This window comes from Adelges cooleyi, unplaced genomic scaffold (genome assembly GCF_023614345.1).
Source record: "Adelges cooleyi isolate 19-005CV unplaced genomic scaffold, UGA_ACOO_1.1 ACOO_flye_CR_arks_rails_tigmint_CR_PRNA_2, whole genome shotgun sequence".
NCBI lineage: Eukaryota > Metazoa > Arthropoda > Insecta > Hemiptera > Adelgidae > Adelges > Adelges cooleyi.
In genome coordinates this window covers 943904-958657 of record NW_026095860.1, presented here as the reverse complement: position 1 = coordinate 958657, position 14754 = coordinate 943904, and the positions used below count along the sequence as shown (strand labels likewise).

Here is a 14754-nt window from a genome sequence, read left to right as displayed (position 1 = left end):
AGCATCGCTCACAGCTAAGAATACATTGAAAACGTTTTTTTTTTTAAAGATTTTTCCCTCTAGTAAAAGTTACTTTTTTTTTTTTTGTTTTTACCGAAAATAATAAATGTGCGAAACAAAACTATATTTAAACGAACCCGTTTGGGTTTTTTTTTAAACTGAATCGATAATTAAAATCGACGTTATTTCAAGAGATTTTATTAAACGCATTGTTTGGCTACGCCGAAACAATAATAATTGAATTTGCCCGTCGTCAATTATTAAGACATTTTGCCGTTTTTTACTGGCCGAGTAGTCTCGGTTAATGAGTTTTCTTTAAGAAAATATTTTTATTAATCAAACTCGAACCGACCGGACTTGCCGTCGTCGCGTTTATTATAATTTATAATATATATATATATTTTTTTTTCGCGGCATAATCAATTTTTATAGCTCTCTAGGCGTTTGTAAGTATATTAAAAAAAAAAAATATATATATATAATTTATATTTATAATTTGACGGCCAAATATTAAAAATGACATCATCTCGAACCGACCAAAATTATGCGCGATCAATATAAAAAGTACCCAAAAAAAAAAAGAAGCCATTTCCAAATACCGTAACGGTCGGTTTTATTATTTTTTTTTTTATTAACATTTTGCCGACTAAACGAGTCGCGTTTTTTCGATAAACAGTACTTGAACCACATTAATTTTTTGGGAACCAACTTAGAGGAGAAAAAAATCTGGAAATGTCAGTGAATATAAAATATCATACCAAAAATTATACCAATTTAAATTAAAAAAAAAAACATTAACCCTAGTAGTAGGTAGGTTAACCCTACTATCAATCGAACTGAAAAGTAATTTATCTTACAAAAAAATTATACACAGATAATGGAATTTAACGAACCCATTAATTGGTCAGATATTAAAAAACTTGGTAAACTCAATTAAGAGTATATGCACACTTGATGCAGATATGTCCTGATATATTATGCACGAAGTGTGGATACTCTTAACTGCCGAGTTTACCATGATCACATAGTATTGTGTTAATCTTATGTTGTGGCCAAATGTTTTTTAATATTCGGTTATTTGGTAACATTCACCTGGCCCAGTTATTTTGGATAAATATTTTAACCGTTCATTTGATTGTGAAAAATCATAATTTTTTTTTAAAAAAAATGTTCTTATTATATTTTTAGTTAATATGCAATTCGATAATCTATTATGGTGTGAACCGAGTCGATAAATATACTTCCCCTTCCCCCAAAAAAAAAATTTTGCTTCTCAACTTTAGGCAAGCGCTAACGGTTGTAACAAGGTATGTTGGTATGTAACAAGGTACATCATATTTGCTTTAAAAATGTATTGCTATATAATTGCGCCTCACATGAACATATAATAATATTTATTGAAATCCGTTGTTGAAAAACAAAAAAAAAAAAAACGATAAATTTATAATCATGTCTTGAGAAAGGAAAACAAAAAAACAAAACAAAAAAGATTCAAACTACTGTTTTGTGTATGTTTACAAATTTTACCATAAATGTTAAGTTTCGGTAAAAAGTTGCCTATACAATGCCCCTCAATGAATCACAAGATGTCTGACCTTTTTCATGTTTTCACTTGCGATTACTATGAGAACCCCCCCCCCCCCAAAAAAAATCAAATGTCGGCAAGCCTCGGGGCTCCTCGGTGGCAACCACAGGGCATCAGGGCATCTGGCCCTGATTTCCCGGTCGTCTTGTAATTATTCATTCGAGAAATATGTGATAAAGCAATCCTCCGACGGCACTCCTGTGATGTGCAGCGGTGCAGCAGCGTTCATCGTAAGCCACATTGTTTCCTGTAAGAAATATTTAAAACACAAATTGTTAATAAAATAAAAAAAAATTGTTGTACCGTTATTCGTTCATGCGTAAAATAAAAAATGATTTTTATAACTTTATACTTGAAAACAAATGACAATAATAGATTGGTCGAAAACTTGGAAGTAGTAGATTATTTTAAAGGGATTCGAAAGAGCTATTAATTATTAAAGGGCGAGGAATAGGCACAATATTTACCGAAAAATCGATCTGGTCGTCATTGTTTAAAATCATATTTTAAAAAAAAAAAAAAGAAAATTACTCGATGCGCTAAAAAATTAAACGCATTTAAAAATAGTTCATTGTTTTTGTTATATTAAAATAAAAAAAATTGGCCGATAAAAATTGCGAATAAATTAAATAAATCAATTTTCAAATCACAACATGATCGGTGTACATCTTAGTACATCATTAGTAGATTATATTTAATTTGCATACACATAAATAATAGAAATCACATCGAACTTGTGAAAACAATCGTGGTGACGTCCTACATTTCTCGAACGCTTCTGACGTCGAGTAAATCAAACACGTTGTCGTACACTTGAATCGCGGCTTTGATTAAATACAACCGAGCGTACATGACGGGCAGCAGACACGGCAGAGGATCCTTAAAAAATACACATCAATATCAATACTACAATATTTTGGTGGTTATTACACGGTGGTGTTTCGGTTTGCCGATCGTCAATGCCGTGTACTGGGTTTATAAAACAAAACAATATTTTCACGCTTACGCATAAGACACGTTGTCTGTGATAAAACAGGCTGACGGCCGACGACATTTCCGACAGAAACTTGCACAGCCTGTGGACGTCTACACTAGCCGACATCAAGTATTTGGCAGAGTCACGGACGACTTGCGGATACGTCCCAAGGAAATTGTGAATCAAAAACCATTCTTCCTGAAAAAGTCGAGTACAATCGTTTTTTTGGTTAACTCGACTTGACATTTTGTACTTAAAAAAAACAAATTTCATTTGATAAACCAAATGCCACACCGGCCGTTACACACACACACATTTGAACGCAAAACGCCGAAATCGATCGTCGACGGAGCCGCGAGCGAATCGTAATACTCATCCGCGACACCTTTTTCGTAAGCCGTCCATATCTGACACAATCTCGAATAGTTGTACATGACGAAAATGCCGTCTGAAAACGTACACACACGACAAATAAGGAATTTTCGCAAAAATACGTTTAAGCCGTCAAGCCGGTTGCACTCAACTGTCTTTGTTGGCGATATCGCAATCGGCGTTGACCGTTTTATTGTGCCTGACGTTGAGCAGCTCGTAGACAATCGATACGTCACACAGTTTGGATATTACGTCTTTCGGATAATCGTCGATACGACTGGCCGACATTTTGGCAACGTTGTTCGTTCTTTGTCTGCAAAACGCAATATGTGTCAACAAATTAAAGTAAAAAAACAATTGTTATTATTGCAATTAGGTATTTACTGTTTGTAATCGGATTGTGTGTTTTCATAGACGACGTTTCCACATAATATCACATTCTTGTCGCGTTTGAGACGATTTTTTTTAGACACTACCAAGTCGAGTCCGTTGCTTCCTACGACACATCCGTTTGCCTCGGCCAACTTTTGTACAGCATTTTGTAGCAGACAAACGCGTAAACTCGTTACCGAATCATCGTTACTTTCCTTGGCCAATGTTATTAGCTAAATGAAAGAAAAAATTTGCTAATATATCGTAATGCATTTTTCTAAAAAAAAAAAAATAATGTGAATTACAGTTCCGTTGTAGTCGTTGTTGGTGCCGTACTTGGAACCATATTGTAATATTTCGTTAACAACACAAGTCGTCCACAATTCTTTTCGCAACCATATTAGTACGTAACACTGCACCATTGAACAACGTTCGACGATGTTGAACATTTCCATTATTTTTTCAGGTAGGGTCTGCAAGTCCTAAAAATTAAAAATAAAGTTAATTTTGATTATCAACACCGTGTCGATAAACTGACCTAACCTAATCGAACAATTCAAGTATTCAAGTTTGTTTGAATGTAAATAGTTTACATGGTAATTTTCAAACAACGACACGGTTTACAGAACGGACAAGATTTTTTTGTCAAATATTTTTTGTTCGATAGAATTTATGAGAATAATCAAATATTGCATTTCTATGTTTCGACCATTGTGTACTATTCGTATCATTTAGTTTACTCACTTGCGTTGTAGCCGTTTTTATATAGAAACGAATATGACCGTTCACATTCTGTTTGGTCGACGGCAATTTAATGTCGACTTCCTGATTTGTACAATTACGCACAAACGACATTAGATCGCTTTTGAACCGATTTAAGACGTACATTGCGACAATTATTTAAAAGCAACTCTTTTTTTTCGATAATAAATTACACGATTTATAAGAAATACTTTCAATCTAAAAAGTCGCAACACGACAACGAGGCCGATAAATGATAAGAACTGTTATCACAATTTGATAAAGTGATAACATTTGTTGCGTTTAGTCAAGGACGTTGTAAGCGATTTTCCAAGGTGAACATAACCGTTTTGGCGCGCAAGGAGAAAATTATAATTATACTATAAAGCCAGTTTAAGACCCAAATTGATGCATTCCAATGGAATTAGTCATATAAACCATAAATTGTTATAATAATACACTTAAACTATGGTGTATCGTTTTACACGGTTAAGCGGATTGAAAGCGGTTAAGGATATTTTAACAGGAGTCTTATATAGGCAATAAAAAATGGTTATTTCAAAAGCACGTTGTTACAAAACATTATGGAAACAGTTGTACAATAATAATTCAAACAAGTGTAGAAAAACAATAATTCTATAACGCTCATGATCAATTTTTTCATCGAATAATTACACAGGATGTTAATATTTTATTAATTAAGCTATTCCATTGTAGCCATGATTTTGGCCGTGATGGCAAATAAAAAATAGGGCATTACTTCTTAAGTGAACGTTTGGTACATTAAGGACTATCGTTTCAAATAACTCGGGGCGATCAATATAACTTGTAAGTATATCAAAAATGAACACAATGACAACAAATTATTAACTATTTTCCTCGCTCCACGGAAAAAACATTGACTCGTAGATATGTTATCTCTTATAACTTATCTCTTATCAATTCTCTATTATCTCTTATCGCATGAAAGTTATAGTGTAACGCGAAAATGGCGACGTATAATTTCTTATAATCAGCCCAATAAAATTAGGACGACCGTTTTGGAAAAGCTATCCACTTCACGAATATGTTTTTGAACACTTTCTACTATTGATATCAACCCTAATCGTGGTATGGGTTCCTTAAGAGGTTGTCATATTCCAAAAGAGACCAAATAAGAGCACAGTATAGTGTCCTAAGGCAGTTTAAATCATGAAAATCATGTCAACATAATGTCATTTTGACAAAACCTAGCTGGGCACGCGTTACGTTTGTCTCTAGTAGATAGGCTTTAATTAAATTTGCCATTTAATAGGTGTCGGACAGTATTGTTCTTTATTTTTTTTTTTTCTTAAGAACCGAGACCGTGATAAAAAAATAGAGTTGTTACATAATCATACATATCGTGCATTGATTGTGTAAAATCGTACGATAATTGTTGTTATTTAAAAAATATATATAATTTAATAATTATACACATCATTATGATTGTCAGAACATTCCTCGTGATGTAAAAGATGACTCTCATTGCATTGTACACATTGCATTCGGTTCGTCGTATGGGTAATTCGATATTTTTTTTTTTGACATAAATTAGTTGAAAGTGTGACGATGACAATACAACTATCAAAATATTCATAGTTTTTATTTCTCCTCAAATACAATTTACACGGTTTTTACCGCTATGGTGACCACTACGAGACAAGTAATTATTATATACTGTTATAATTGTTAATTTATTTTATAAATCTGCGATGCTTGGTAAAAGGTCTCAAGTCCAAAATTAATATAGGTACAGCAAACTTATTTCACTTACCCCCGAAAAAAAATAATATTTTTTTTTATCTAGAGTATATGTATACTTAGCAAAAGGTATTGAGTATAAAAAAATATATCACATTAATGGATATAAATACTAAATATTATACTTATAAAAAAAAATCCTTTTAGGGGGTTAAACGAAATAAGTTTACACCTATTAAATGTTGTACTCGAGACTAGAGATAATAATAATAACAAGTTTATTTTGCCAATATAAAATTTTCGGTACAACAAAAAGTAATAAAAAAAGTAATATAGTACAAAATAAGAATAAATTATATTGACTCACTTCTAAAAAGCTAACAGCTTGTGCTAAGAAGTGAGAGTTTCTTATAACATTATAATATGTAAACGAAATGACTTAAAATTTAATAAACAACATAAAGTCTTATTAAAAAGAGAAGAAGAAAAAAAAAAGTAAAGGAAAAATTTATAAATCATAATTAAGTGTAACATAATCAAACTGGTTAAGCTTAATATATAATCTTTTAAAGAGTTAATATTATTGAAGTTAAAAAGATTGAAATTTAATTTATGACACAACAATGTACATTTGTAAATAGGACTTTGAGAGGTCTTATAGCATTTAATAGAATTAAGATTAGAATGACATTTATTTCTAGTATTATAATTATGCTCTATGGTATTCAAACAATGTCTATATTTAATAGTTTAATATTAATAGTTTAATAACTTCTATTAAACTATTAATAGTTGTATTTAAAGGAGTCAAATAATGTTTATAGGTACCACCCCAAAAGGGCAATCCATAGTAAACTAAAGATTGAACTAATGACATATAAATAATTCTCAAGTGTTTAATACCTAAAATATATTTTCAGCTTTTAAAGTTATAAAATAATGTCCTGATAGTATTAGCCAATTTATCCACATGATAATTCCATTTTAATTTTTCATCAAATATTAACCCTAAATATTTATTATGATTTACTCTTTGAATACGTTGACAATTACAGGACACAATTTTATTTTTACAGTTTAAGGAATGTGGACAAATGAAAAGATTATGTAAGGTAGTTGAATTTGATCTAAGATTAAATAGTATATAATTAGACTTTTTTAGGTTTAACTCTAAAAAATTATTATCATACCAACTCTGAACACTATCTAATGAAATATTAACCTCATCAAATAGAACATCAAATAGAGATGTGCGATTATTCAAATTTTGAATAATTTATCAACGAATTTAATAGATTTTTAAATAAAAACGAATATTTTTTCAACAAATTAATTATTTTAATCAGCGAATAATTTGAGTTATTTATTTTATTAAATTAAATTTAAAAAATATTTATTTAAAAAAATAGAATAATAAAAATAATGAATTTTTTTGGAGTTTTTCCCGGTACATAAATTCTATACAAGTTTGTGTGTTTTAGAACTTTGAATATCCAGCGTTTTATCAATCCTATATTTTGCAATGTGGTTTTATTGGATTAACAAAATAAGATTAGTATTTCGTATCAAAGTAGGATATACGTTCAGGTTTATGTAAAAGAAAATCAAAATTTTAACACAGGCTTATCTCAATTTGTCACAAATTTTGATGATCCAATTCTCCTTCCAAACTAATTACTTTCACATTAATTTTTCAAGTATAAATGGTAACATATATATATATATTTTATTAACTTTTTAAGTCAAGAATATTTTACTAAGCACCTTGACTGGTCAGTAACGAGTTTTGAACAACTATTTCTAAAGTTAAACAGTTTAAAAGCTAGGACGGGAGAGGATAAAAATAATACTACACTACACCTTTCATCAACTTCAATAACTTCAACGAAATAGTCATCCAAATACTAGTTGTCGACCAGTCAAAATGTTTAGTAAATTATTCTCAACTTAAAATGCTAATAAAATGTGAGCGTTACCATTTGAAGTTTCAAAAGTTGATGTAAAAATTAATAGTTTGGAAACGGGTAGGTCGCATGAACATCAAACAATATGAACAATTGAAATGACATTATGGAAAAAAAAATAATCAATTATCAATTAAACCCAATGAGATATTGAGCGGTTAGCGATAAAATGATCACCCTGTAGGTTTTACAAATATTTGCCGCTTTTGGTAGAATGTTTTTTAGGGTGATTACTCTACGACCTTAACCATGATGTATTACAATAAATATACATAATAAGTTAAAAATTAAATTTATATCTTTCAAAGTCAACAATAATTGAATTGATAAATAGGTACTTAACACCAAATAATGACCGCCAATTATTAATATTACCACATCAAGTATTATCATAACTTGTGCGGTTCCTGTGTAATCCAATAATTAACAAACAAATTTATGTAATAATAACTGCTATCTTTTAGATAATGCAGCAACTGACATTGGGATTTCATAAGAAACGTGAATACTAAATCTTTACATTTTATATTATAATAGGATCAAATACTTTTTAATCTTAATCTTTAAAAAAATATCATCTTATTTCCATACGGTTTAATTGGGATAAAAATAAATGACGAAAAACATATTAGCACAGTTATCGTTGACAGTTAATTTTTTTAGTACTACCATTCTTATTCTCCGTTTAAGTTAAGCTGTAATAAAATTCGTTTAAATTTGTTACTGTACGGTTTTACACTGAATTAAAGATGGGTTTTCCAATAGGATATTTAATTTTTAAAAACCACAAAATATCGCATGTTTCTACACACATAATGTATTTTCAATTATAACTGACCTTGTTGCAAAGATTTGTGTACACATTTTAGCTACAGTTTGAGTTTTTAAATAATTTGATAATTTATTCTAATAATCCAAAATCCGTTTTTATGTAATTGTTAAAACAATCATAGATTCGACTTGGTTATGCGGAAACGCAGCGCGCAATTAGCGTCTCCAAAAAAGAGTGTTTTTTTTTAAAAATAAAAAACAATTCAAATGATAATTAAAGCATACATTTCAATCTAATTGTGATTTTATTTAAATTAAATTATAGTTCAGAACATTTTTGTATTTAAACTTAATAATTGCCAACAGAATGTTCCAAAAAAATATAGGAGTTCCTATTTAAATTTTAAAAGTTGATAACACGCATGCGCAATAAACGTGTATTTATTAAATACATTTTGTTCTTAGATTAAAAAAAAAAAATATTAACTTTTCTTTGTTTCATCGCCGTGTATCAATTTGTTCTAAAGGTCTTTTTTAAACATTTCTTTTTTTTTGCAAATTCCAGAACATACCCCTGGGCAAAATTTTGAGCAGAAAAAAAAATTACACGGCCCAAGACGAACCCGGCCCGGAAAAGCTCAAGCGAGTGTTGAATTTGTTCGACTTAACCCTGTTGGCCTCTGGCGGCACTCTGGGGGCTGGAGTTTATATACTGGCCGGAGTCGTTGGAAAAACCCACGCTGGCCCCGCGGTAGTGTTGTCTTTTGTGTTGGCAGCCGCGGTGTCGTCGTTTGCAGGTTTGTATGTTAAAGAACAAAGTTTATCGGAAAAAAAAAAAATAACTTATTGAAAAATTATTATTTTGGAACTTCTCAACTTGAGGGTAAGCGCCAACGGTTGTAACAACTTCTTTTTATAAATAAATTACTCGGATGGTATACAATAGCTGCGCCCACTGATCTACGTACGTGGAACGCGAACAGTGAAAACAAATTGATCCCACGCGGATTCCGCCATCTTGAATATTATTGTCATGGAAAAAACGGTGCAACATAGTTTTTTCCATGATAAAATCGCAACAGTTATTGTTTTTTTGTTTCACTATCTTTTTGGTTAGAAAAAAAAAGTAAACAATATGAAGTCGGAAACCATCATGGAAAACCACTAAACAAAGTTACATACGGTTTGTGTGTGTGTGTGTGATAGCAAAACGAAATCAAAATGGCGGCCTCCGGGGTGGCCTACTTTTGTTATACGGAAAATATGCATCATACGCCTTCCATGCACATACAGTTAAATGCGGCGCTGCGTACGAATATAATTGAAATGCAATAACAATAATTGTTTTTCTCATGTTTGCAACTCAGGTCTTTGCTATGCCGAATTCGCCAGCCGTGTGCCCAAATCAGGATCAGCTTACATATACACTTATGTAGCTGTCGGCGAATTCCCCGCGTTCATCATCGGCTGGAATTTGATCCTCGAACACGTTATAGGTAGGTTGCACGATTGGTTGTACATTATTTTTCAAATATTTAAGCGTTATCTATCTAAATTTTCTCCCCGGCTTTCTCTCCCCCCCCCCACAAAAAAAAAGTCCTTTGAATGCACAACGATGTTGTTTTTTTTTATTTGTTCAGGAGTCGCATCTATCGGCAAGGCTACAAGCAATTACTTTGATTTCTTGTTGGGATACCCTCAGAAGAATTTCATGGTCGAACACTTTCCGATACATATAAGTTTTTTAGGAGAATATCCCGATGTCGCGTCGTTGGTATTCATTTTACTGGTGACGGGTAATTGATTATTATGATAAACACTCGCAAGACAGTATAGTACTGCCAAGTTTAGTTACGCCTAGATAGTTTACATTATTACTCCATTGAAGATGTCGTACAAACAGTATAATTTATTGTTATGCGGCTGAAATTACACCCAAGCAATCAAATTCTCTAAAGTCAAACGGTATTAATGAGATTTTGTAAAAATGGCTATTTAAATTTGAATTTTAAGACAACAATAGTAAACCTGTTTATTATCGTTTACTACTCACGAGGAGGGGTGATAAGAGAGTGATACGAGATAAGAACACAAATATATATATAATAAATCAAATTGCTAACTAGTGATAAGAATTGAAGTCGACATCAGCCATTTTTGTGGGATTTATAAAATAAACGATATCAATGATTCTATGCTATCAACTAAATTTGTAATTTTTATAAACAGTGATAACAGTAATAAACATGTGATAAGGTTCTTATTCCCACAAAGATGGCGGAAAATGATAACTTCAGTTATCTCTATTGGCGGCATTTACACTGTTGTGATAAAAATAATGAGAGGTGATAAGGAGAAATATCTGAGACGGATTATGATCCTACTAATTTATTGGTCGAATGTTCACACAGTAATTGTGTATGCAGCAATTTCGATGACAGTGTTGAAATATTATAATATTTTTTACACATTTTTAGGTGTGGTGGCTTGGGGTGTTCGCGAGTCGACGGCCATCAACAATATTTTCACCACTTTAAATTTTCTGACTATTGTCTCGGTGGTCGTTACCGGATGGTTTTATGGTGCGTTCATTCGGAAAGTAAATTAAACCGATCGGAACTGAACTAAACATTTTTTTTTTTTTTTGCTGTTATTACAGTCGACATATATAATTGGAATATACCGAAATCGGCTATTCCCGCGGGAGTCAACGGCGGCGAAGGAGGGTTTCTTCCCTTCGGTTGGTCTGGAATGATCGCTGGAGCAGCCAAATGTTTATACGGCTTTATCGGTTTCGATACTATTACTACTATCGGTAAGGTGGCGGTGTTTGTTGTACCTAATAATATTAAAAATGACACGTTGACATATTATTTATGATATACAAAGGCATAATAATCATAATACAAAGGATGAATTAACACATTTTCTAAGATGATTTAGCCAGAGATGCTAGAGCTCTGATATTTCCTGCAAAGAGTTCGAAACGTCGGCTTAAGACTATCTGAAACTCATCCGCATGAATTTTTGACCTATTAACCAATTAACATGGATATGTTTTTGAGCTGGGGGTCGTTCTGAAATTCGTGTTACGATTTCGTGTAATGGACATACATATCGTCATCGGTGTAAAGATGGAGATAATTTAATAAATTTGGGTACCAGGGTTCCGGAACACACACGTGATTACTGCCGTTGCCGTGTGTGTGATACGATAATGTTGATTTTTTTGCAGGCGATGAAACGAAAAATCCTAAACGAACAATTCCGTTGGCAATAGTCATTTCCCTTGCGTGTATTACCACGGTTTACTGTGCCGTGGCCGTAGTCATGACGATGATGTGGCCGTACTACGATCAGGTATGACCTCGACGTCGAACTAAATATGATACGCTTTGATTGAAATTGAAAAAATATTATAATATAGATGTTTTTTACACCGTTCTGTTAGGACCCCTTCGCTCCGCTGCCGGCTATTTACGAACACTTGGGAGTACCGTATATCCAATACATGGTCACCGTGGGCGCCATATCCGCACTCGCAACAACGTAAATTAGTTTAACCAAAATTATAATAATAATAATAATATAGTGTTTATGTAGCTTATGAGAAAATTTAAATTGTTCGGACGTCTACTGCAGTTTAATAGGTGCCATTTTTCCTCTGCCCCGAATTTTGTACGCCATGGCCAGCGATGGACTTCTGTTCAAGGTGTTGTCCACAGTCAACAGCTACACCAAAACCCCACTCGTATCCACCATGTTGTGTGGAACTGTATCTGGTGAGCCAAAAAAAAAAAAATTATCATTCATTTATCGGGGAATTATCTATTCCACTCTTTATCACATCCCATTCCTTCGGCTTGTCACCCTTCACACTAATTGACATGCATTATGCTCGGGGTCAACGCAAAATTTGCGTGGACTTTTTTTGCGCCGCGAAATCGGTCACGTTTGATAAGGGATCAAACCTAATCTAACCTAACCAGCGCTAAGAGATTAGATTCAATTTAGATTTTGCGATTTGATCGAATTCAGGAGATGGGAAGATGCGTTAATTTTTTTCTCCCAGACTCCCAGCCGTAAGATATATTTATATCTAAGTTGAAATAATCAAAAGTGCACGCGTTAAAGTACCTAAGGGTGTAAGGGGTGCTATGGAATTTCAAATCCTTCTATACCTATTCATTAAGGCTCTTGATAATAATTTATCATCAACCAAAGTAACGTTTTAAATTTTACCAGAAATTCTGAAGCTTTCGGGGGCTTTTTTAATAGGTCTGAACTTCCCCAGCCCCATCATCTCCTCTATTTGTCCTGATGAGTGCATTCGAAATCATTGTAAACCGTATTGTGTACAGGACTCATGTCAAGCATATTCAATCTGGACCAACTCATCGCCATGGCGTCTATTGGAACATTTCAGGCGTACACGGTTGTCTGCATATGTGTACTCTTGTTAAGGTCAGCCATGTGTATTTTTCGAAAACCTCAAACATTGCCGACGAGCACGGCCATTAATGATGTTTTTATTTTATTTTACAATACTTCAACTTTTCCTAGGTATGAGACTGACAACAAAACCACGGAGGCCGTGGAAACGTCCAAGAAAAAAGAATGTTCTAAATGGTACACGGTGTTCAATGAAAAAATTCCGAACAGATACACTCAATCTCTGTCGGTATCTTTGACTTTCGTATACGGTGGGTGACTGACGGAACCGATGAACCTGACCTACCGGAATATTTTTCACCCACAAAAAACCAACATAATAATTCAATACCTATTTGTTTTATTACAGTTGGGGCAGCGACAGTGTTCTCGATTTGCCTGGTGAACTTGCAATATTGCGAAAGCGAAATTATTTGCTGCGCTCTAATCTTTTTGTGTGTGGTGTCTGCTGCGTTCATAATAGTTCCAATGGTTATGTTGTACAGGCTACCGCAAATGACGGACAACATACCGTTTAAGGTTAGTGCAATTTTTGACAATTTCACCATTATACAGGGTGTCTTAAAAATAATGGTGGGGTTTCAATCCGTTTGAAATCCCACCACTCTTAACCCTACCATTCTTCTTGAGACACCCTGTATTGTGTACGCTGTTTTAGGTACCATTTGTTCCGGTCATACCTTGTGTGAGCATTTTACTAAACATCTACATGATGATGGCATTAGATTATATAACTTGGATACGGTTCTTGGTGTGGATTGTTTTAGGTACGTCAAGTACATATTATTTTATTAACAGATGTTTATTTTGACCCCCCCCCCCCAAAAAAAAAAACGATAATAATGACGTTTAAATGTCACTCAGGGTTGGTGATATACTTTTTCTACGGCATCAACAATAGCTTGGAGGCCAAAAGAAGAAAACCACACACCGACCAACAGCTGCAAACATCGTTAAATTAGTTTATCAATTAAGCCAAAATTATGTACTACGATATGATAAATAATTTAGCGCATATTAAAAGTATATTTTGTTATTAATTGATATATTATTGTTATTATTTTAATTGTTCGTCGGTTAAAATATAATCGAAAGCCGATAAAGTGGTTGAAAAGCTTAGTTTCGTTAATGAAATAATATAATTATTTAGTGTCTGCAAATAATTCTTATCTAATTTTAATTGACCCTAAATTGTATTAAGAAATTATCAAGCTATTAAGACACTCGGGCTATATTTTAAGATCAGTCATAACGAAGTTCAATTAATGTAAAAAATTGTTCGTAGGCAATAATTACAATTTTTTTTTTAATTGACCACTTTTAAAAGATCGGTGACATACGGTTCGGTTTGATTTTAACTCATGTACCTACCTAAAGAACATACAATTTTAAAGCTGGATCAAAGTGCTGACCGAACCAGATGTGCTAAATTATTTGCAATACACCTGCTGTTTATTAAGGAGTTCGGTATAGGCAATATTTTGAAAAATCTTGATAAAAAGGATAATTACTTTAATGTGTATTACATGCCAATTGTGTACGGAAATTTAAAAAAACTCCATCAGAATATGTTTAGTAAAAGTTATAGACCACACTTGGGGCTGTGCCTGATTAGTGGCTGTCAATTGTTTTAAGCCTGAACAATTTTAGAATAATTTGAACTTCCCCAGCACTCCCACTCCCCTCTAGATACGCCAACGATGCTAATGATTCGAACAGCAATAAGGATTCCATTTTAATAGTTGGTTTATTTTTCTGGCTCATAGCGCCCTGGACTGCGATTTCAAATATTAAATGTA

At 32.9% G+C, this 14754-nt stretch overlaps 2 protein-coding genes across 2 annotated transcripts; one reads left to right on the top strand and one right to left on the bottom strand.

Annotated features, from left to right (window-relative positions):
* Positions 1-526: 526 nt before the first annotated feature.
* On the bottom strand, positions 527-4283 carry LOC126833452 (DALR anticodon-binding domain-containing protein 3). Its single transcript, XM_050564801.1, has 8 exons — positions 4050-4283; positions 3611-3787; positions 3318-3538; positions 3086-3246; positions 2876-3009; positions 2592-2759; positions 2293-2464; positions 527-1832 (listed from the first exon to the last, which is right to left on the bottom strand). Exons 1-7 carry the CDS (start codon positions 4191-4193, stop codon positions 2345-2347), a joined length of 1125 nt encoding a protein of 374 aa, XP_050420758.1. The 5' UTR covers positions 4194-4283; the 3' UTR covers positions 527-1832; positions 2293-2344.
* Positions 4284-5552: 1269 nt separating this feature from the next.
* On the top strand, positions 5553-13999 carry LOC126833307 (cationic amino acid transporter 2-like). Its single transcript, XM_050564563.1, has 14 exons — positions 5553-5730; positions 9069-9300; positions 9871-9999; positions 10144-10299; positions 10981-11085; positions 11163-11318; positions 11739-11863; positions 11955-12052; positions 12146-12285; positions 12865-12967; positions 13067-13206; positions 13305-13474; positions 13614-13722; positions 13820-13999. The coding sequence occupies exons 1-14, from the start codon at positions 5710-5712 to the stop codon at positions 13915-13917; spliced, it is 1782 nt and encodes a 593-aa protein (XP_050420520.1). The 5' UTR covers positions 5553-5709; the 3' UTR covers positions 13918-13999.
* The last annotated feature ends 755 nt before the right edge of the window (positions 14000-14754 follow it).